Source organism: Triticum aestivum, chromosome 5D, assembly GCF_018294505.1.
Source record: "Triticum aestivum cultivar Chinese Spring chromosome 5D, IWGSC CS RefSeq v2.1, whole genome shotgun sequence".
Taxonomy (NCBI): Eukaryota; Viridiplantae; Streptophyta; class Magnoliopsida; order Poales; family Poaceae; genus Triticum; species Triticum aestivum.
In genome coordinates, this window is record NC_057808.1 from 500291543 (window position 1) to 500316068 (window position 24526).

General features: G+C 43.7%; 1 protein-coding gene and 1 pseudogene across 13 annotated transcripts; one reads left to right on the top strand and one right to left on the bottom strand.

Annotated features, from left to right (window-relative positions):
- Nucleotides 1-1964, top strand: part of LOC123123203 (pathogenesis-related protein PRB1-3-like) — a 35719-nt pseudogene extending 33755 nt beyond the window's left edge.
- Nucleotides 1965-3125: 1161 nt separating this feature from the next.
- Nucleotides 3126-23654, bottom strand: LOC123123204 (uncharacterized). Of its 13 annotated transcripts, XR_006460560.1 has the most exons (9): nucleotides 23354-23654; nucleotides 22434-22616; nucleotides 21006-21250; nucleotides 19919-20011; nucleotides 19649-19732; nucleotides 7606-7702; nucleotides 6323-7376; nucleotides 6200-6252; nucleotides 3126-6028 (listed from the first exon to the last, which is right to left on the bottom strand). XR_006460560.1 is itself a non-coding variant. In XM_044543670.1 (6 exons), the coding sequence occupies exons 2-6, from the start codon at nucleotides 22498-22500 to the stop codon at nucleotides 7359-7361; spliced, it is 507 nt and encodes a 168-aa protein (XP_044399605.1). In that variant the 5' UTR covers nucleotides 22501-22616; nucleotides 23354-23654; the 3' UTR covers nucleotides 3126-7358. The 13 variants fall into 13 exon arrangements, 1 of the variants encoding a protein (XP_044399605.1); XR_006460551.1 differs by having other exon boundaries at nucleotides 3126-7376; nucleotides 21006-21088; nucleotides 21205-21250; XR_006460556.1 differs by having other exon boundaries at nucleotides 3126-7223; nucleotides 7344-7376.
- Between the last annotated feature and the right edge of the window lie 872 nt (nucleotides 23655-24526).

The window sequence follows — 24526 nt, forward strand, 5'->3', positions numbered from 1 at the left end:
TAATGAGCAATCATATGTCAGAATAAGTGAAATGGTGAAGCCTAACTCCTACATCTAATTAAAATACCCTAACTCCAGCATCTAATTAAAAAACACTAACTCCTAGATCCACTGGAACATTGAATCACAAAATTTACTTACATATATCATTGGATATAAATGAATCCACTACAAATAACACTAACTCATACATGTAATTAAAATATCATAACTCTTACTTCTACTGCATCATTCAGTCACACCATTTAATTACATTTATCTCTGCCTATAAATGAATCCAATACAAAAGAAACCTAACTAAACATCTAATTAAGAAACACTAACTAGTACATCTACTACATCATTCAATCACAGAATCTATATAACTGTCTATAAATGAATAATACAAATAAACCTTAACTAATCAACTAATAAAAAACCATAACTACTACATCTACTGGATGATTCAATCATAGATCATACATATAACTGGCTATAAATGAATCCAATACAAGAAAACCCTAACTAAACATCTAATTAAAAAACCCTAACTACTACATCTACTGGATGATTCATATGACATTCATGCATGGAGTTATACAACAACAATTTAATATGAGTTGGTCATCTGGCATAGTTGCATATCTAGCAAACCTACTTATGGTTCACTTTATAAGTACAGGAATCCTACAGATCAAAAATAAACCTACCTACAATTTGAGTTTATGGATAATGAAGTGAAGCTCCTAACTATTTTGAAATTGTGCACTAGTTAAACGTACTGTGTTCATTTCAACAATTAATTGATAGACTTCAAATGAACAAAGTAGGATTTTAACCTCATTTGTACAATATCAACTTTAATAGATACACTGGGTGGCGGCTCAGCCCCTGCCGTGGCCCACTGAGGGAATATGCAAAACAAATCTAACAACATATACATCACAGAACAAAATCTGAGCACATGAGGCAATCCAGATTCTAATATAAAAAACCTAATTCTCATTATGATCTCTCTAGCATTCAACCACGAATCAACTACAAAAAACCCTAACTCTCAAATGGGGTTCCCCATTCAATCAAAAAACCCTAACAAGCAGAAGGGGGTGCCGCATTCAATCAAAAATCTACAATAATAAACCCTATCTACTAAATCTTCTGCTTAACAACTACAACTAAGAGAGGAGGGGAACGAGAAGGATTACCACATCCACCACCTGCTTGTCGCTCGCCTCCACACCTGCATCCAGTGCGCCGCCAGATGCCGTCACCACCAGGTCCGGCACGACGGAGTCCGAGCCCACCACCCCCTGCTCCACCAGATCCGCCGCCGCAGCGACCGATCCAGCGACTGCGGGTGCAGCATCTCCCGCACCGCCGACGGCAGCCACTTCTTCGACGGCATCTGCCGCGGTGTTCGCGGCCTCGACCGCAACTCCGTGCGCAGCGGCGGCAGCGCCATCGAAGCCTAAGAGAACCCACCGAAGAGAGGGAGGTGGTGGGGTTGAGCGAGTAGGTGCGGTGGCGGGGCGATGGAGACGAGGGGGAGATGATGCGGCAAGGAGAGAGGGAGTGAGCCGATTTGTGGGGAAATGGTGGGGGCGATGCGGCCGGTGGTGGTTCCCCTCCCTCTTTATGGGATGTGACGTTTTGGAAGTTTTCGTGCGCCGCGTGGCCGCGTGGCTAACCCACGACCGCCGCACGTGACAAGGGAAAACGATACGCCCATGTACAATACATGTATACCCTCGGTGTACAAAAATAATCGGGCCGGTGCGGGCTTGTACAGGGCTGTACGCGCGCTCTCCGCGGGCATAAAAAGACGATTGTGCCCCTCTTCACGAATCGTTTTTGACAAATCTCAGCCGTCCTTGTGTTTCTCCCCCTCGCGTTCAGCCAGGGGGGGCAGCACCGGAGGAGAAACGGTGTTCATCATCTGCAGCTACAACCCGCCAGGCAACTTCCCCGGGGTGAGCCCGTACTAGGCTATATGCATCATGCATGCACGCATGCATGCGAGCGTGCATGTACGTACGGCGTATTGCATAAATAAAATGATTAAGCTGGGATGACCACAGTGTGTGTGATCAGATGTGATATATAATTAACCAGCCGGCCGGATTTGACGCCATATATTATTTAGACCGGCTGTATATATATACTATTATGATTCAGGTAATAAGTTGTGTTATTATACAAGCAGTGTTTATGGATTAATATATGGTTCTACTATTATACGAGTATGGTATTTGTACCTCGCTGTGAAAAAAAACCAGCATACATAGAAACCACTAATCAAAGTGTCTTTCTTCCATTTTGTCATCTCACACTTATTCTCTATGTTGTGTATTTTCTTTTTCGGATCCCAACTCGTACAGACAAACGGAGTAGATCTTGAGAGGGCACGCTAGGTCTCGTTCCTAAGACTCTTGCTCCCTCCTCCGCGCCATAGGCCACTCCGACCGCGACGGCCACCCACTCTGGCATTATGGCTCGCCCATCCCCTCCTAGGTTTCGCTCTGGATCCAGCTCCAGCCGCGGTCCATGGTCTCGTGCAAGCTCACTCTCGCCCAGCGCTCCGTCGCAGGTTTCAGACTCGCTTGCGTCCCCGCTCGTGTCTGCAGTAGATCTGGCCTCGACGGCGCGATTCCTGCCGCAGGGAGAGTCATCCCATGCCACGCATGCCTGTGATACTTTGGATCTGGGCGCATCACCCTGGATTGAGCAGTAGTGCCTAAAATCCACCATGGCCATGCCCTCCGCCCTCATCATTTCCTCTTCGGGCGAGGAGGAGGGATGGACGGAGGTTTAATCCCAAAGGAATAGATGCACAAGGAGCCATCGGGTATTAGTGCGTGCCTACAGCTACACCGCTCGGACCTACTCCAGGACATCAATGGTGCACCGGGCCGCGAGGCCTTCTTAAGCCGCTTCAAAGGCAAGTGTTGCCGATGCCTTAGCAAACACTACTGGAGAAAGGGCAGCGGAGATCCTCTGTGTTGCATCATTTGCATGCTGCCAAGGCATTTCGGCAGAGTGCCCTCAAAATCCACGAAACAGCGATCCAAGAGATGCTGCTTGTGCGAGGTCAGGATATGTCTGGCGCCAACCAGGGGGGGTTCAAGATAGGGTTACCTCCCCGGGGGTGAGCCCGTACTAGGCTATGCATGCATTCGTGCATGTACGTAGCAGCCAATATATTGCATAAATAAGAAAAAAGTCCACATTTCAACCTTCAACTAACTACTCGGTTTGATTTACAACCCTCAACTCTAAAACCATCCGAATTCCACCCTAAACTTACCACATGGTTCAAAACACAACCCTTGTCTTGGTTTTGGACTGGTCAACCGGTTTTGACCGGAGTCAAGGCTGACTGGACATGCCAATTCAGCAGCCCACCAAACCTAGTCTCTCGTTTTCTCACCTGAGCCCGAGCCCGGTCCACGCTGCTGCCGCTGCCTGGCACGCCTCCATTCCGACCCGCGGCCGCCGTGCCCGCCTCCCCGCCGCACCAGGCGGCCGGCGACTGGAGTGACCGACAAGTGGCGGTGCTGCACATCCTCCGCGTGGGCCCCGAGCCCGAGTCTTCCACCTCACCCCTCCTCTCACAGCAGCGGCCGCCGCCGGCGACCAACGCGACCGACGCGTGGCGGCGTTGCATCTCCGCCGCGCTGGCCCGAAGCCCGACTCCCTCACCATCGCCCCGGTCCAGAAACAATTATGTCGTCGCCGGACGCCATGGACGTACCCGCGAGCTAGTCACCGTCTCCGACCGTCGCAATCGTAGCCACCGGCCACCCCTCGAAGCGCCGCCATGTCCCTTAGCTCCGCCGCGCCCCCCTCTTCATCCTTGTCCAGGTGATTGACGCGGGGTGCCCCCAATCAAGCCATCCGACACCATCTTCTTCGCCTCCTACCGATCATCGTCTGTCGTAGATCTCCGTCGCTACCTCGACACTGCCCTCACCGTCTGCTCCCTCAGCCTCGCAACGTCCGCGCGAAACTCCTGGCGCGCTCACAGGCAGCGCCGCGTCCCCGAGCCTACCTCGCCATGCGCCCATGCCCCGATGCCCGCCATTGACGACGAGGTGGACGCCTCTGAGCTCCCTTTGCCTTCCTGCCATCGCTGTCTTCATCAGGGTGAGCTCCCGGTCCTCCCCGACCTCTCCCCTCGCTCTCCGGCCGCCGCCGAACCACGCGGAAACTGGATCAGGGGTGAGGCATCCTAGGCAGAGGTGGTGGCGGCTGCTCTGGTGGGGTGGGGCAGGGCTCAAGCTGGCTGGCGGGTAGGGCAGGCGGCGGAGATGCAGCGGCGCCGTTTGCCGGTTGCCGATGGTGGCCGGAGTCAGGTGCGGCGAGGCGGCGGACACGGCCGTGGTGGTGACTCTGTCGCGGGAGCAGAAGGGGGTTGGGGTTGAGTGGAGACAGAGGAGACCGATCCATCTTTTTTTATCCTGCTGAGTTGGCCTGCTCAGTCAGCGAGGACTGCAGTCAAAACTGGTTGACCAACCAAAAAACAAGACCAGAGTTGTCTTTTGAACTTCGTGATAAGTTAAGGGTGTAATTCGACCGGTTTTGAAGTTGAGGATTGTAAATCGAACCGCGTGGTTACTTCAGGGTTGAAATGTGGACTTCAGTAGCGATGATGCGAGATTTCAGCAGGCCAGATTCACGCTATAGTGAGTTGCCTTTCTTCCGCAAACCATGACACGGAAGCAATTCAGAAACAGCACGATGAAACAAGTGTGCTCAACAGAAAATAGTTTAACCGCACTTTCTGTTTGTGAAGTAAGGGCAAGAATGCCAAGATCGGATCCGACCCTTCTGAGACATGGAAATATGACAAAAGGCATGTGTCCCCTGCAACCAGCAACTAATGTGTAACGAGCAAGATCGGTTTTCCCAGACATCGAGTGTTGCAGCTGCAATTCCCTCAGCCACCAAACAAATAGCAAGAGAAGCGTATTCAAAAACTTCTGCACGACTATCTTGGTGATCAGCTTGTGAATGCGGAAGCCTTCATGGTGAATGTTAGCAGTGCCATATGGCGTTCATCAAGCTTTGTAGATACAATAGCAGCCATTATCCAAATATGAGACGATGATCTAACCCTGTAGTCGGTGCTGTGGCAAATAAGTATCCAGATTTTAACAACTCTTGGTTTCTGTAGAAGAGATCAAGAGAACCTCTCGTCACATCGTCGGTGTCACCTAAGCTCCACGAACAAGCTACTGTCGGTAGCAGTTGCGGTTCGTCCTTATCGAGGGTTGCAGAGGTTGCGAGGATCGGACAAACAATCCGACAAGCGCTCCATTGTCCAGCAAATATCAAATCACCAGGTCTGTAGTCAATGGAAACATCTGGATTCAAGACCGAGATCCGCAGCCCCCAGTCCCAAAATGAGCATTTCATTTCCTGCCAAAAAGGTCGCCGACATGGCATAGCAAACCTAGAGTGCTCTTGGAGAACCTGATGGATGGATTTGGTTATGAGTCACTCTTCCCTAACACATGAATTGCCCATGATCGCCTGAACAAGCTCTTTTGCTGAGATTGGTACATATTTACTACTGTTACCATGCATGCATAACAGGATTGGCAAACAAACTGGGGATGCACAGATATTACTATTAGTGACAGGAAAAAGTATTTGTTTCCTCATCAGGCACTCCTCTAAGATTAATCAAAACAAAATTCCGTATACATGGTGTCATAATTTACACTAACCTACAAAAGAAAAATGATGAAATATAACGAAAATGACTACATGCTTAAAGAAAAGAAAGTGAACTTCAACTCAAGTGAATCCATCAATGTCAACTTATTCCAAATGTGAAGTAAGCAAATCTCCGTCTCTTAGTGGTGAATCTGAATACTAGAAATTCAGCTGAATCCTGTTTTCTTCTTTTTCCTCTTTAACCATAAATCTCGAGATAAAATCTATGTCTCTTTTTCATGTATTTTTCTATAGATGTTGTCAATTCATACATGTGGAGAGCTTGCAACAGCAATGAGAAAATATGATGGCAGCATAAGCTTTATTCTCACTGTAAAGAAAAGATCAAATAAAAATTGTCCATTCAGAATTGAGGCATATATGTTGCACATCGACCAAATAAGAAAGCAACTGGTACACTTGCTGATCAGAAGAACAATCATTGTTACCTAAACAATATAACATGGATCTATGTTGCTAGACATGAAGCTCGCTAACTTACATTAATATTGCAAGGCTTGGTGTTGTGCTGCATAATTAAATGCACCGTACTTACTGGATAATCTGAATGTTAGTACATGTCGAACAACTGAAAATTCAATTCCAAAGTGCAAGTATGTGCTACCTTGGTTCTTTGTTGTTTCTGCACATGCCTCCTTATCGTAAACCTCACTCTCTTCCCTTGGTCAATCCTGAATTTTACTGTTTCATACTTGATTCCTTGATTTACATAGATCTTGAGGAATCCAATAGAGTGAACATATAAAGAGCTAGTAACTAACAGTTGTAAAATCATACGGCTGTACATGAATATACTTTAGTTATACAGTGGACATTGAACAGGAAGATGAAAATATGTAGCACAATACAATTTGGCCTATCGTGGCAGCAAAATTTGGATGTACTCTCTTCCCTCAGTAAATCCTGAATTTTATCATTTCATGTTGGATTGCCTGATTTACAAAGATTTGGTAGGATCCAATAGAGTTGATAGATAGAGAAAGAGCTGGTAATGAAACAGTGGTAAATTCATCCAATGTACATTAATATAGTTTAGTTATATGGTGGAAACTGAACATGCCACTATTGCAAACCACCCCATTAGCTGAGAGGACGATGAAAACCATAGCACAATACAACCTAAAATTAAAATTTGGCCTACCATGGCAGCAAAAAAACATACGGCAACTGAGATTAAGTATATATGTCGACATAAGAAAAAACTATCTAATGTAAATTTAGTGCTAGCAGTCATCTAGCTTACCTCGTTAGAAATAAGAGGACGGATCAACACAAACATCATACTGGAGTGCTGGATCATGAAACTCACGCCTCAATCCTCATAATCAAATGAAAATATTAATTAACAGAACAATATGATTTCACTTGTAGAAGATTATGCCGGAAACAACTACAGAAAAAAAAACTTTTCAAGCATATCAATAAGTAAATGATACCTCTGGCAAAGCAAGGTTGAAGAAATGGGTAGTATGTTGGACAACACAAACAATATATAGCAATCCCAGCTTGGTACATACATAAAAACACGAATTGTCCTTACTCTCGCAGAAATGTTGTAGGATGGTAAACAAGAAATTCACCTATCCGAAACTAGTTAATTAAGTAATGAAGTAGCAGGTCAGTACAATTGCTTCTGCCGATTAAGTCCAACATTGCGCCTGTCAAAAAATCAAGCTGATCTTCAACAATACAAACAAAATATTTTTACTATTGTCATCTTCTAGATTTATATACTGCACCACAATATAAAATAAGATAATAATTGAAATGTCTTATTCATTCGAGCCTCCAAGAAATGGAAATCTACCTCGGAGCTAAATAACAGTAGACAAATATGCATGTTGACTGAAGGTCTATGAACCTCTGAAGTAATGTGGGACTTTTTACCTTTCTACTCTTGGTGGAGGCTTCGAGGCAGCCTCAAATTTATTGAATATAAAAATTCATTTGGACGGTAGAAACGATCACACGTTGTGTACGACTTCTGAAAGTACATATGTATCACGTATAGGCAGAGATATGACTTAGGCATTTGCAATATGAAAAACAGAATGGAGAATTGGCACATAAACTAATTGAAGAGATTGTAATTAGTGTTGTAAAATTTGTAATCATGTCATCTAACTGATAGAGACGACTTCTTATCGTGAAGTTGTTGCTCACCCTGAATGGCAACATGTGATGGCACAGAAGATTACTGCTCTTGAGTGCACCGACACATGGGAACACAATTCTCTTTCTCACCGCGCTCGTCCCATCACTTATAAGTGGGTCGCAAGGTTAAGACTCTAATGGTTCTCTTGAGCGTTTCAAAGCTTGTATTGTGGTATGAGGCTTAAGCACAAACATGGCCATGACTATGATGAGACATTTGCTCCTATGCCCCACATGACCACTCTTTGCACACTTCTAGATGTGGCTTCTATTCACCACTAGTTTCTCTCAGCTGGTGTCAAAAATACCTTTCTTAATGGTAAGTTGTATGACATGGTCTACATGTAGCCTGCACCTGGGTATCCTGTTCCTGATGGCATGATTTGTTGTCTTCGTCGCCAAGTATATCGCCTTAAGCAAACCCATCGTGCCTAGCTTGAGCGTTTCGTCTCGATGGTGATGTGGTTGGTTTTTGGCGAGTGGTCATGATCTGCAATTTATATCCACCTTTCTGCACATGGTTGGAATCTTCTATTTGTCGATGACATGATCATCACGCATGACGACTCTAACTACATTGCCTTTGTGATGGCTCATCTTACCAAGTAGTTTCTTATGCCTAATCTTGGTCCTCTTCACTACTTCCTTGGGATTGAAGTTTCTTCTACCTCTGATGGCTTCTTAATTTTGCTAAGAGAAGTATATCCAAGATATTCTTGCCCGTGCTGCTCTTACTAATGAGCACACTATTCGGACTCCTATAGACCTCAGCGTCCACCTCCGTGCTTCTAACAGTGAGGCTTTGTCTTATCTGACGCACTACTGTCATCTTGTTGGGAATCTTGTCTATTTAGATCTCACTCGGCCGAACATTTCATATCCCGTCATAGTCGAAGTCAATTTGTCTACGCTCCCGCTTCAACCCACTAGTCACCTCCTCCGCGTTTTATGATATCTTCGTTCGGACACTTATCACGTGATTCAACGTGTTTGCTATGTTCTTCTTGCACCCGGTGAACGCACCAAAAGGACTACTCAGTCTGTTGAATGTGTCGTCTTAGGTTACGGCGATGAGCACCATGGCTATTGATAGTCGAGTGCGCATTTCTCGATATGTGACTTTTGATGAGTCTCGTTCTTTCTATCCATGACCATCCTCTCCTATGCCCCCCCCAACGACCATGGTTCTATCTACTTTTTGATGCTCGTCCCATCACTTGTAAGTGGGTCGCAAGGTTAAGACTATAATGGTTCTCTTGAGCGTTTCAAAGCTCCTATTGTGGTATGATGCTTTAAGCACAAACATGGCCATGACTATGACGAGACATTTGCTCCTATGCCCCATATGACCACTCTTTGCACACTTCTAGGTGTGGCTTCTATTCACCACTAGTTTCTCTCGGCTGATGTCAAAAATACCTTTCTTAATGGTAAGTTGCATGAGACGGTCTACATGTAACCTCCACCTGTGTATCATGTTCCTGATGGCATGATTTGTTGTCTTCGTAGCCATGTCTATCGCTTTAAGCAAACCCATCGTGCCTAGCTTGAGCATTTTGTCTCGATGGTGACTGCGGTTGGTTTTTGGCGAGTGGTCATGATCTGCAATTTATATCCACCTTTCTGCTCATGGTCGGAATCTTCTATATGTCGATGACATGATCATCACTCATGGCGACTCTGACTACATTGTCTTTGTGAAGGCTCATCCTACCAAGTAGTTTCTTATGCCTAATCTTGGTCCTCTTCACTACTTCCTTGGGATTGAGGTTTCTTCTACCTCTGATGGCTTCTTAATTTTGCCAAGAGAAGTATATCCAAGATATTCTTGCCCGTGCTGCTCTTACTAATGAGCACACTATTCAGACTCCTATAGACCTCAGCGTCCACCTCCGTGCTTCTAACAGTGAGGCTTTGTCTGATCTGACACACTACTGTCATCTTGTTGGGAATCTTGTCTATTTAGATCTCACTCGGCCGAATATTTCATATCCCGTCATAATCGAAGTCAGTTTGTCTACACTCCCGCTTCAACCCACTAGTCACCTCCTCCGCGTTCTATGATATCTTCGTTCGGACACTTATCACGTGATTCAACGTGTTTGCTATGTTCTTGCACCCGGTGAACGCACCAAAAGGACTACTCAGTCTATTGAATGTGTCGTCTTAGGTTACAGCGATGAGAACCAGGGCTATAGATAGTCGAGTGCGCATTTCTCAATATGTGACTTTTGATGAGTCTCGTCCTTTCTATCCACGTCCATCCTCTCCCATGCCCCCCCCCCCAGACACACACTGAAAACCAGTCAAAACAGAGTAAAAAAGCACTGGAAACGGCCCAGAAAAACCTAGGGTACCTTCTAGAAGGCCCAAAAGATTCCCAAAATTGTAAAATGAGAAGAAACATACGAGCATGCGGTGCGAAGAAGTAAATGGGCCAAGGCCGAAGGTCAAACAGGGTGTGCGCTTTCTACCAAAAAAATAGAACGTGGTGCCTTAAAGCGTTGAATAAGGTTTGGCGTGGGAAAGAGGTGAAAAATGCTCACAAATTGGAAAAAAAATCACAGAGTTGAAAAGGTTCAGGAACTCGAAAAATGGTCACGCATGAATTCTAGAAGTTTGTGAATTTGAAGAAAAAAAGGTCATGAATTTGGAAATAAATTACAAATTTGAAAAAAGTTCTTGAATTTGAGAAGAAAAAAACTTCAGATGTTTGCCAGGAGCCAAGGGGTTATGATTAGGGTCGTCACACGGGTACACTACTTGGTGCTGGCCCTCAATGTTGTGACTCCTAGGGCCTCTAGGAGCTTGACTAGCTTCACCTTCCCTCGGCTACCGTCAACGCCAATCTCTCCACCTCTATTACCTCGTCTACCAGCTCTTTTTGGCATCATCATTTTGGTCACTTGTGTGGAACTCAACTCCCATCGTTAGTTCAACGTTGTCTTCTTGGATCTATCTCTGGCAATGTGTCTGTAGGCTGAAGGTGTGTCTTTAGACTATGAGGTTTGTTGACTTGGTAAACATGTTCAGTTAGCTTATCATCATAGTGAGATTGTGTCTCAACGTCCTCTCAATCTTGTTCACTCCGATATTTGGGGTCCGACCCGCTTTGCCTCGAAAGGAGGCCATCACTACTACTACCTTTATAGACAATTTCTCTCAACATGTGAGATTTCATTTCCCTTGCTCCTCGTGCTCATCCCATCACTTGTAAGTGGGTCTGCAAGGTTAAGACGTTGATGGTTCTCTTGAGCTGATACTGTGGTCCATGGCTTTAAGCAAGAAAATGGTTGTGACTATGATGAGACATTTGCTCCTATGCCCCAGATGACCACTTTTCGCACACTTCTTGTTGTGGCTTCTATTTGCCATTGGTTTGTCTCTGAGCTGATGTCAAGAATGCCTTTCTTAATGGTGAGTTACACGAGACGGCCTACATGTAGCCTCCACCTAGGTATTCTGTTCCTGATGGCACGATCTTCTGTCTTCGTCGCCCTGTCTATGGCCTTAAGCAAATTCCTCCTGCCTGGTTTCAGTTTCAGTGTTTCGTCTCAATGGTGACTACAATCAGTTTTGTCGAGTGCTCATGATCTGCAATTTATATCCACCTTTCGCTCATGGTCAAAATCTTCTACATGTCGATGACATGATCATCACTCGCGACGACTCTAAGTACATTGCCTCTGTGAAGGCTCGTCTTACCGAGTAGTTTCTTATGCCTGATCTTGGTCTTCTTCATTACTTCCTTACGATTGAGGTTTCTTCTTTCTTTTCAAGAGTATGTCTAGGATCTTCTTGCTTGTGTTGCTCTTGCTGATGAGCGCACTATTAAGACTCCTATGGACCCCAACATCCACATCTGTACTTCTAATAGTGAGGCTTTGTCTGATCTGATGTACTATTGTCATCTCGTTAACGGTCTTGTCTATTTAGATGTCACTCACTCGAACATTTCATATCCCGTCAAATTCCAAGTCAGTTTGTCTGCACCCCTGCTTCGACCCGCTAGTCACCTCCTCCGTGTTCTACGATATCTTCGTTTGGACATTTATTACTTATTTCCTTGCTTTTGCTACATTCTTCTTGCTACACGTGAACACACAAACTGACTACTTAGTCTATTGAATGTGTCTTATTAGGTTACAGTTATGAGCACAAGGGTTGTCAAAAGTCGGATGTGCATTTCTCGATAAGTGACTTTTGATGAGTCTCGTCCTTTCTATCCACACCCATCCTCTGCTTTGCCTCCCCATTGAAGATATTTCTTTACTCAATATCCCTAATACACCTATCACTCATGTATTGTCCTCGCCACCCATCCCACAGTTTCTTCCCGTACTACTGTTGTAGACCCACGCCATTATCACCCGCGGCTTCACCACCTCTAGCTCAACCTACGTATGGTTTCGCGCTCACCCGCTTCCGCCTATTGACCAATATGGTTATTCTGCGCCGCTCTTCTCGAGACGACTTCTTATCGTGACGCCATTGTTCTCCTGAACGGTAGCATGCGATGGCAGAGGAGATTGCTACTCTTGAGCGCACCATCACGTGGGATCTCATTTCCCTTACTCCGTATGCTCATCCCATCACTTGTAAGCAAGTGGGTCTACAAGGTTAAGACTGATGGTTCTCTTAAGTGTTACAAAGCTCGTATTGTGGCCTATGGCTTTCAGTAGAAACATGGTTGTGACCACGATGAGACATTTGCTCATATGGCCCACATGACCACACTTTGCACAATTCTTGTTGTGCCTTTTGTTCGCCGCTGGTATGTCTCTCAACTTGATGTCAAGAATGTCTTTCTCCTCCCAGTGCCCTCTTCCCTCACACCTCCAATGCACTCTCCGCTCCTTGCCAGTCCGGTTAGGCATCCTTTGCCTAGCTGCGGGTTGCTTTGTGCCCTTCCTTGATACCACATATCTGTTCCCTTGATGGACGCCACAATAGCCAAATGCTCGGGCGCCACCGTGAATTTGGTAATGAATTTCGAAGAAAAAAAGTTCGCGAGTTTCTACCCTTCCTATGGCTTTCAAACACGAATTCGGTAAGAAGTTCCTAAATTTGGAAGAAAAAAGGTCAGGAATTTGGAAAAAGTTTACAAATTTGAAAAAGTCCCCGAATGTGGAAAAGAATTGGTGTGGTGTCCTTGGATCTATCTTTGGCAATGTGTTTTCAGACTGTCAAGTTTGTTGACTTGTAACAAGTCCGGTTAGCTCATCCTCAGAGCAAGACTATCTTCGCGTTCTTCCAATCTTGACTGGCTTCACCTTCCCTCTGTTGCCATCGCCGCCAATCTCTCCACATCTAATATCTCATCTAGCACTTCTCGGTAGCATCATCATTTTGTTTCACTTGTGTGGCTCTAGTCACCCATCCTTGGTTTGATGTGGTCTTGTTAGCAATGTGTCTTTAGACTGGCAAGTTTGTCGACTTGGTAAATAAGTTCGATTAGATTATCCTCATAGCGAGATTGTATCTCGATGTCCTTGCAATCTCTACTCTGATATTTGGGGTCCAACTCCCTTTGCCTTGAAAGTCGGCCATCTCTACTATACTACCACATTTTCTCTCGACGCGCATGGATATATTTTACGCCTTCTTGTGAGGTCTTATCTATCTATAGGAAGTTTGTCGCCAAGGTTCATACCCAATTTTCTTCACTTCTGGAGTATTATTTGTGTCTTCCATGCAAATTCTACTCGTGAGTATATCTCTCATTTGCTTCGTGGATTCCTTGCTAAGCAGGGCACACTAGCTCAGTTCTCTTGTCCTGGTGCTCATGTTCAGAATGGTGTTACTAAGCGCAAGCATCGTTACCTTAAGAAGCTAGTGCGTTGATGGTCATTGCCTATCTTCCGCCACACATTTGGGTTGAGGTTATTTCTACTTCGGCCTATCTCACCAACATTCAACCTTCCTCTGCGGTGAGATTCCTCTTGAGCGCCTTTTTGGTTATTCTCGTGACTACACGATGCTTCGTTTGTTCTATTGCATTTGCAGCGTTCTTCTTACCTTTGTTAACGCCCCAAACTAACTGCTCAGCCTGCTGAATGCATCTTCTTAGAGTCTAATGATGAGCACAAGGGCTATTGGTGTTGGGATCCTATCCGTAGTCGGATGCGCATTTCTCCGTATGTGACTTCTCATGAGTCTCGGTCCTTTCTATCCAGGTCCATCGTCTCCTTTACCCACCCACCCCCCCCCCAACAACAACATTTCTTTCCTCGATACATCTATCACTCAAGTATTACCCTCGTCCACCCATCCCACCATGTCTTCCTGTACTATTGTAGACCCAATGCCATCATCACATGCCGCTTCACTATTCAACTCGTGGTCGAACACTACTATATGTCAATCATCACTGGCGACGACTATTAAGTACATTGTCTTTGTGAAGGCTCGTCATAGTGAGTTTCTTGTGTCTGATCTTGGTCCTCGTCCCTACTTCCTTGAGATTGAGGTTTCTTCTACCTCTAACTTCTTTATTTCCTAAGAGAAGTATATCCAGGATCTTCTTGCTCGTGCTGCTCTTACTGATGAGCACACTCTTTAGACTCTTCAACATCCACCTTTGTGTCCACCTCCGCTCCCTGTAAAAGTCCGGATGGGCATCCTTTCCCTGGTGGCGAGTTGTTATGTGTGCTGTCTCGATCCCACATCCCGTGTTCCCTTGCTGGGCGACACCAAAACCGCACGCTCGAGCACCACCAATGGTGAACAGGAGCTCGGACAATCGGCGCATACCTTGATTTTACCCACGGGACACGCCCGAGAACACGGCGCTACCTATCGTCAGGGCAAGGGCGCATAGTAGGAGAAAGTGGGATGCTTAATCAAGTGCGTGACACAAAACCCGCAAACAAGACAAGAAAACCAAGCCGGATCAACAAGGAACAAAGAGTGCACACGCATGTGGGATGCTGGATCAAATCCGTCTGCTGCCACTACCGCCAATCTCTCTACCTCTGTTGCCTTGTTTACCAGTAATTTTCATCAATGACATCACCGCCTTGAGGTCATCGCTAGTATATTATATTTATAGATGATTTCTCTCCACACCTCGATATACTTTATTTCTTTTCGTAGTGAGGTCTTATCTATATATATAAGCGTTTTGCTGACATGGTTCACATTCCATTATCAACATCTACTGTGTCATGTGATGACTCTGTGAGAGTATATCTCCAAGCTCTTGCGTGGAGTTCTTGCTCAAATCTCTTTTCCTGGTGCTCATGCTCAAAATGGCGTCACAAGCATCGTTACCTTCTTGAGACGGCTCGTGTTAATGGTCGTCGCCTCTCTTCCACCGCACTTTCTAGCTGAGTCTGTCACCACTTCCATCTAGCTCATCAACCTTCAGCCATCCAGAGCTCCATAGGGTGGCATTCCTTTCAAGTGTCTAATCATTTGTTTGGTTGTGTTTGCTATGTCCTTGCCCCTCGTGAAGGCACCAAACTGACTACTCGGCTTGTTGAGTGTGTCGTCATAGGATACAACGATGAGCATAAGGAATCTCTCTGTTGTGGTCATGTTGGTCATCTGATGCCTATTTCTCGAGATGTGACTTGACGAGTCTCGTCCATTCTACTCACGTCCATCTTCCTTAACCTTTTCAATGGAGGATATCTCTTTCCTGACTTTTCCCGACACTCCCATCACTCCTGTTGAGCCCTTATCCATTCATCATACTGCTCATGCTTCTTAAATTATTGCAAAGCCAACATCACCTCCTATGATTCCACACCTAGCTTATCAAAGAATTCAACACCTTCATCACCGGTGGCTTCCTTGTCACAACCACCTGAGATTGCCCAGATGATTCCTGCTCATATTCTTTTATCTTTTCCTCACTTTTATACACGCCATTCACGTGTTGTAGATGTGTCTACTAATATGCCATCTTCCCCGTCTCAGCCTACTTACGGCTTGCGTGCTCGTTCGCCTTCCACCTGTTGACCGCCTTGGTCTTCCAAGCGCTAGCGCTACTGTTCTTGAGTCGGCTTCTTATCATGATGTTGTTCATCCCCGTACATTGCAATGGTAGAGGAGGTTGATGCCCTTGAGCGCACCGACATGTGGGATCATGTTTCTCTTCCTCCTCATCTTCATCCCATCACTTATAAGGGGTCCACAAGGTTAAGACTCGCTCGGATGGTTCTATTGAGCGTTACAAAGTTCATCTAGTGTCACGTGGCTTTCAGCAGGAGCACAATCTTGATTCCGGTAAGACTTTTTGCTTCTGTGAACCATATGACCACTATTCACACACTTTTTGTTGTGGCCCAACTTGATGCTAAGAATGCCTTTGTTAATTGTGAGCTACGTGAGAAGGTTTACATGCAACCACCACTTGGATATTCTGTTCCTGACGACATGCTACATCTTCGTCCTCGCTCTCTATGGAGTTATAAGCAAGCCCTAGCGCCTGGTTGGAGTGCTTTGCCTCTGTAGTGGTTGTCATTGGTTTTGTGAAGGCACGTCTTAGTGAGTAGTTTCTTATGTCTGATATTGGTCTACTTCGCTACTTTCTTGGGATTACGGTCTCTTCTTGCTCAAGAAAAGTAATCCAAGATCTTCTTGCTTGTGCTGCTCTTACTACTCCTATGGAGCTCAATGTTCACATCCATGCTACTGATGGTGACACTTTGTCTGATCCAACGTGTTACCTTCATCTTGTCGGGAGACTTATCTATCTAGCTGTCACTCGCCCGAAAGAGGAAACCGAGTACAGTGCCCTGTTCAAGTGCACCTCTACCCTCCACTATATGCTTTTCGGCATTGTCGTTGTGGCTAGGATGGTGGAAAACTCGCTAGCGCCGGTGCCTCTCACACAATGTTGATAGAGCCTTCATGCCTCTCACACAATGTCGCTAAAGCCTTCATTCTCTCATGGAGGGGACAATGCCGCTATGGCTGCTGGCATTCCCACCCGTGGATCAAAGTGCCTGTGAGTGAGACTAACAAAAATACAGGAAAGGAGATGATGACTAGTGTATTAGGGGAACGAGGCCTAAACAGAATCGTTGAGATGAGTTTGACCCACTACCAAGTGGGACACGCTTTTGATGCAAACAAGACCGAGTGAGATATAGTCATAGTCTATCAAGGCCAAATGATAATCTCTTTTTTTGGCAAACGTTTAACCCTTGCTTTCAAATACTAATTTGACCCAAACACTAAACATAGCATTGACCGTAATTCTTTATACATCACAACATACTTTCATAATCTACTAACATGAAAGGCAAATTTGAAAGAGGTCTTTGCGAATTCAATAAATGTTCACAAATTCAAAAAATATTCATGAAATCAATATAAGTTTGTCAATCCAAAAAATGTTGACAAATTCAAAAAATGTTCATGGCAAAATCAAAATATGTTCATGGATTCTAAAAAAAGTTTGGGGATACCAAAAATGTTCTCGTATTTAAAAAATGTTAACATATTCGAAAAATGTTCACATATTCAAAATAAGTTTGTGAATTCAAAAATTATTTAGGAATTTGAAAAAATGTTCATGTGTTCAAAAAATGTTCATCTATTCAGTAAAAGTTCATGAATTCATAAAATGTTTGCGTCAAATTCAAAAACTGTTTGCAGATTCTAAGGAAATGCTCACGAATTCCAAAAATGTTCACATATTCGAGAAAAAGTTCACGCGTTTTTCCAAAAATGTTCACGAATTCAAAATGTCCAGGAATTTGAAAAATGTTGGCGACTAATTCATAAAATGTTCACGGATTCTAAAATCGATTCACAAATTCCAAAACTGGCCCATGTATTCAAAAAATGTTCACATATAAATATTAACGAATAGGAAAAGGTTGAAAACATTCAAAAAATATTCATGAATTTGAAGAATGTTGGGGAAATCAACTTTTTATCAATTTCAAAAAATGTTTGTTGATTTAATAGAAGTTCACGAATTGAAATTTGTTCACAAATTTGAGAAATGTTCAAAAGATTTAAGAAAGAAAAGGAATGAAAAAACTAACAGGAAGAAACCAAAAGAAAAACAAAAGAAAGATATAGAGAAACGTATAAAAATAAGAAACGAAAAAACCGGTTGGAACGATCCTCGATCACTTCTAAAAGACTGTTTCTTGTTCTTCACCACGTGATGCTTCTTCATTGACCTCTTTATTTGAGCCCCTGGCTAGGCTGGAGATTGATTACACGATGTAGGTGTCTGCTAGCTGCTTATTTTGGTTCCCCAGGCTTTGCACAAGTTTTGCTACTTCCTCTAGTGGTACGGAGAGACCACTTTTTTACAAAATCTTATTACAATATCAGGTACGCCTCCATGGATCCATGGTACTCAGGCGTCTTTTCATACAACTTATGATAATTCTAATTTGCCCTCCATTCCACCTCTAGATTCTCTTGTTCATGTTCTTACTACTAATGGTACTTCCCTCCCAGTTGTTAGTAGAGGCACTCTTGGCACTTTGTCTTTTCATGTTTCTTCTTTTCATCGTTAGTAGAGGCACTCTTGGCACTTTGTCTTTTCATGTTTCTTCTTTTCATCATGATCCTCGACTTCACTACACTGATTGTCTGCGTGTTGTGGATTCTTCTCATGAGCCATCTCCCTTGACTACTATGTCTTCTTCTGTTGGCAACGCACTACCTCTAGCTCAGACCACTTATGGCTTCCGAGCTCGCCCACTTCTGCCTACTTACAGATATTGTTATTGCGTCGCTCTTCCCGAGACGGACTTCTTATTGTGACGTTGTTATTCATCCTAAATGGCATCGAAGATTGATGCTCTTGCCTGCATCAACGTGTGGGATCTCATTTCTCTTCCTCCGACATCACTTGGCAGTGGATCTAGAAGGTTAAGACGAAGGTGGCTGGTGCATTGATGGTCGTCGCCTCTCTTCCTCCTCACTTTTGGGTTGAGGTTATTTCTACTTCGACCTATCTCAACATTCACGATTCCTCTGCTCTGCAGGGTGAGATTCCTCTCGAGCGTCTTTTTGGTCGTCCTCATGACTACTTGACGCTTCTTTTGTTCTATTGCGTTTGCAGCGTTCTTCTAACCTTTGTGAACGCCCCAAACTAACTGTTCAGCTTGTTGAATGTGTCTTCTTAGAGTCTAGTGATGAGCACAAGGGCTATTGGTGTTGGGATTCTATCGGTAGTCGGATGCGCATTTCTCGGTATGTGACTTTTCATGAGTCTCGTCCTTTCTATCCAAGTCCATCGTCTCCTTTGGCCTCCCACATTAACGATATTTCTTTCCCCAATGTCCTCGATACACCTATCACTCATGTATTGCCCTCTTCCACCCATCCCACTGTGTCTTCCCGCTACACCACCTTGTTTGTTACCTCGGGCTACCTCACCTCACTTGTCCCTTAAGGCTTCCCTGATGATTCCTCCTCATCCTCTTCACTACACTGCTGGTCCACGTGTTGTGGATTCTTCTGATGTAGGTTTACAGTTACAATTATATCATTTTAGAAATCGTATGTAGGTTTGACTAGATGTCTAGGCCCATGTCTGTACTCTATAATATCACACGTAAATACAAGGGTGTGCCTTAACTTATCACCATCCTCCAGAAGGCAATCTCTACTCCAACCTAGGGCGTGCATTACATGATGGAAAATACAAAAATCTTTCAAACTTTGACAAAAACTTATAGAAGTAATTGTAACTCAAATAAATAGCTATGTTTGCGATTTCAAAAGGAAGATATTAATGATAAGGTGTCGAACAAATATGCATGCATGTTGTATCATGCTTATAGAGAGAACTCACATGAGCTGCAGAACGATCCTCATTTCCAAGGAATTGAGTATTTGAAGTTGGTGAATGAAAACTTAAATCCATCAGCGGATCTATCTGTAGGAAATGAGGGGAAAAAGGAGTTACACTTGCCTGTTTTACTAATGACCTTACAGAGAATTGTAACACTGTGCAACCACCAAGATGGTGCTTGACAGTGCATTTACCATGCAGCACATAGAAGATTTGAATATCTATTGGGTATATGGCCTAACCACAGGAGCAAGTTATACTTTAAACTACCTGCAGATCTGAAAATGTAACAAAGCAAAAGCAGCCGTACGGTTTGTGTGTCTCTACAGCATGGTCTGCAATAAGAAATACTCGAGAAACAACCTACATACAGACCAAAGCAGAATAGTAAGAATCTGCCAACCTTTGAACTGAGAGATGGAGGAAAGGGCAAAAAATTCAGTAAATAATAACAAGGATTCATTACCACAACATTTGTCATAGTTTGTTTGAAACTGTAGCATAAAACAGCTTATAAATGGATTGGCACACACAAACTGGAAACTTGCACTTTGCACTTTGACAAGGTAGCAAAAGGAAACGTTACAAACATATGCAAGTCTATAGAAGCTAGCCTCCTTCAAAAAAACATGATTCTCTTTTGGAATAGACTAGCACATATGCCTAGAAATTCAGTACTGGCCATGTTTTGAATTAGATAAAACCTGCCACACTCGCCAACATTTTGTTAGTAGTATGCTTAAAATCCATGATCGGACTAGGAAGGCAACACAGCTGTTTACATGTTAGTTAGTAATAAGGTCGAGCGCTTCTTCCATGCATGACAATAACACTGATTTGTCTCCAGTTGAAAACAACCTAGCTGAAAAGCATAGTACAAGGCCATGTAAATATACACCATTGATTTATGTTCATTAAAATCCATTAGCATAACACAGAAACATAGTGTATACTGATTAGATATAATCGACAACATGTTAGGGCGGCAACCTAGCACACCAACCCACAAGGTGGTCAGAATGAAACTATATACTCCCAGCACAGTGCAAGAAAGGCAGGTGTGCATCGTTGCTCCCTAAAATAATAATCAATTAAAGAGCCTTAAGTGTGTTGTTTGTTAAACCTGTCCTGTTTGAGTTCATAGTAAACTTGATATGTCCGTCTCTATACTACATTCCTTTTTAATTCTGGTAATTATAATACCATAGTCATCACTCGTCATTATAGGTTTCACTTTTTTGTTTGCAAACTCTGCAGACTGTCCGTACATGGCAAGGTACTAACGATGGATGCTAAAAAATCATGTCTTTTTTAAAACAACAGAGCCGCATTTAGCTTGGCATGTGATCCAACGTACCTCAGCTGGAGCACTGGCGGTCTGTATTTCCGGCGAAGTTGTTAGAACAGCGAGATTGGATGCTTCCGTAGAGCGCTCGATGCCTATTATGTGGCAAAGGAGGGAGTTCATGTGGAGTTCGTGTCCGTCACAAGTTGATGCCGTGCTCGAACATGACACAACAGTGGCAAAGGAGGGCAGAAGAGTCCGTGTCCGGTACCTGTTGATGGCGTAATCGTCCTGCTTTGCACATGAACAGATAACACCTACAATGGACAATAATATAAACCTGAGACTATAACATGTAGCATCTAAATAACAAAGAATTGGAAATATTACCAGAGAGAAAACCCACTCTGGTAAACAAGCAATAGTACTTGGACTAAATATGGTATTTAGACATAGCCGGCCATTAACATGAGGTCATTGTTTTGGATTTTATCAGTAATGTGCTTAGGGAACTTTTGCGTACTTCTATTGATAGCCAGAAGCCATGGCTAATGTATCTGATCTATGACAAGAACATGTGTCATAACTCATAAGTTATCAGATAATTACATCTTTGCTTCCAATTCTATAACTACGAGGGTAATGAAACCTTAGAGTAATTATTAATATCTCAACAATACCTATGTTTTTGCAGTAAATCTGTGGCTCATGCGCTATCATGATAATTATTTTCGTGAAATAAAAAATATGTACAGTGTGAAAGAAAATAATTAGAGAAAGACAATAGTATTAGTACGTACCAATTACCATGATAATTATTTTCGTCATATAGGTATTATTTTGAAAGAAATCAGTTAAGGTTAACCAAACATGGGTACCACAACAACGGCATACCATTTTCAATTGGGATGTTTTACTTTACCATACATAAATAAAGTAGGACACCATGAGATAAGTAATTCGTGTTTGTACTTTGTGCAAGAGGAAATGGTTGAGAACATAATGATCAGACATACTATACAACTGAACACTGAACCAACTGAAAAATATTCTAGATTTCCTCATCCTATATAATATGTTCCCATGACCTGAACACATAGCATAGAAGGTATATCTTGGGAAAATATATATAGAGCAACAGAACGAAGGAAGCTAACCCTTGCACTGTTGCGAGAATTTATACTATAATCACCAAACAAAGTGGAAAACAAGGTTAATACTGATCACTGCTGCTACAAAGACTTATGTTTAATCCAGCAGTGCATGAATGCAACCACAACAACACCCTGAATATTCGTCTAGAAATATGTGTTTGTTTCCATTTACCGATCTTCACAACTGTCGATTACTGCTACAGATATAATGAGCATGCATGAAGAAAATCAAAAGGTGGGTTATACATTTATCTTACTCTGTCTGATCATTATTGGCTCCTTTTTGCTACCAACATCAGAGGATGCTTTACACTATGATTCAAGGGAAAATACGTCAGTCAATTACCATCAAGTTGGTTGATGTGACGCTTGGAGTGCCGGACGCTGCTCGCTGGTATCCTTTGGTAATTCATCACTAACTGGTCCGGGAGCGCCTTCGGACAAGCGGGAGAGCCGTAGTGCGGGTGGTGGTGCGGCAAGACAGTGCAGGCCAGAAGGGCGATGAACAAATACTACCCTCTGTTCATAACTGCTAAGAAGAAGACATCCTTCATTATAAAAAAGATAAACATGCTGGATGAACATGTCAAAATCATTGATCGATAAAGCATGGAATGCAACAAAAATGTCCGGCTTTGTACAGACCCAACATACCATTGTTTGCTCGAAGCTAAAGTTCAGTTGTGCACTTAAACCCCACATTCAAACCACAATATATTATGAGCAGACAGGAATCCTTGAATAAAAGGATGCATCTCTAGGTCTCACATGATAGATCTGTATCTTGCAGGGCGTTCAGGTCCCTAGTAACTAAGTTGATCTTAACTTAATGGGAGCAATTTCCAATGGATATAACCTATTCTGATATTTTTGCTCTGTATATTAACTGTCAGACAATTTGCTTGATGGATGCACTTCATTGTAAATAGGGTGCTATATGCTTACCAAATAAAAACTGAACCTAAAGGCTACAATAATAATCCAGAAGGAACTTGCATTGGGCGGTAAGGGAAGACTGCAGTTTTAGCCCCTCACAGATTTTCCTGCCAACTATGTATCGTCAATTTTTGCGGAATCGATCATGTACAAACTAACCTAAAAATTTCTGTCTACGTCCTAGTGTGTCATCTTTTCCAGATCAAAGTATCAAAGCAACGCCCGTCTGACAGGTAAGTGGAGAGAATGTTCATTACCTAAGATCAGCGAGACTGTCGCTGAAGCCGAGTCAAAAAGGGAAATTTGCGATGGATGGTTGCACAAGCTTACCGGGATACGCGGCTGCGGCAGGTAGAGGTGACTATCGGAGGACGGCAGCAACAGCAAGCTCCAGAGCCCTCGGACCCGAGCGGCGCGAATCATGAAGGCGTAGCCGGAGGAAGGACGCGAGGGGGGAAGGAAGCGCCGAGCAGCGCAGGCCTCCGAGGTGTGGCGCCGGGAAGGAGCCGCCGATTCCGCCGGAGGAGGTGTCCTGATCTGGCAGTAGCGCCGGAGCTAGGGTTCCGTCGGCAATTTGGGATTTTTGGGGGGTCCGTGGAGGAGACGGGCAAGTGGGGATTGGGGAATCGAAGAGGCGGCGGGGGCGCGGGGAAGTCCGTGGGGAAGGAGGAATCCGACCGACGTAGGCTTGGGCTTTTCCTTTCCTGCTCGCTTCTTCTTCTGGATGTGGGATTGGGCTTCGTTGGGCCATATGTCGAGGCCCAGGCGGTCAACGACGGGCTTTGGAATCCGCTTTGTTGGAGGACGTTGTCTCGCTGAAGTTTGGGTGCCGCGAGTTGGCCCGGCCCAGGCGCGAGGAAAACAATAGCCTCGTTTTCTGTTTTGGGTTTTTCACGTTTTTGTTTTTTGTTTAATTTTGTTTATATTACAAGTGTTTAAAAATGTTAAGCAAGCATTTGGAAAATGGTAAATGTGTACAGAAATTTTTTTGACCATGTATTTAAAAAATAATGAAAACAAATTGATCATGTATATAAAAATGTTAATCAAGCATTTGAAAAATATTAAATGTGTATAGAAAAAATGTTCACTGTGTGTTAAAAAATGATGAAAAATATGATCATGTATATAACATTGTCATTTGAAAAAAATGTTCAACAAGTATTTGAAAAATGTGACATGTGTTTATAAAAAATGTTGACCATGTGCTCACAAAATGTTATACTCGCTAGATCTAGGACGTAGGACTTAGATGTGGAAAATGAAAGACATATAGATGTGCTTTAGCAAAAGTGTCTCCTTTTCCCTGAACTTTGATTGATGTAGGCCATGGAGTGATGTTTTTCAAAGAGAAATCGATCCCCACATTTAGATAATAGTATAGTCACTTCAAGACCACCCGCTAGATGTAAGCAAAGTGCCCAGCTCAACAAAGAAAAAGATGTAAGCAAAGTGCAACAAATGTTGTTGGTGCATCATCATCTAACTTAATTTATCTATCTC

Excerpts from the sequence above, each read along its gene's own strand:
- LOC123123204 (XM_044543670.1), bottom strand. The coding sequence starts at position 22,500 with ATGAATTACCAAAGGATACCAGCGAGCAGCGTCCGGCACTCCAAGCGT. Across the intron at positions 21,251-22,433 it reads TCACATCAACCAACTTGATG|GTGTTATCTGTTCATGTGCA; the intron begins GTAATTGACTGA and ends TGTCCATTGTAG. Across the intron at positions 19,733-19,918 it reads TTACATTTTCAGATCTGCAG|ATAGATCCGCTGATGGATTT; the intron begins GTAGTTTAAAGT and ends CATTTCCTACAG.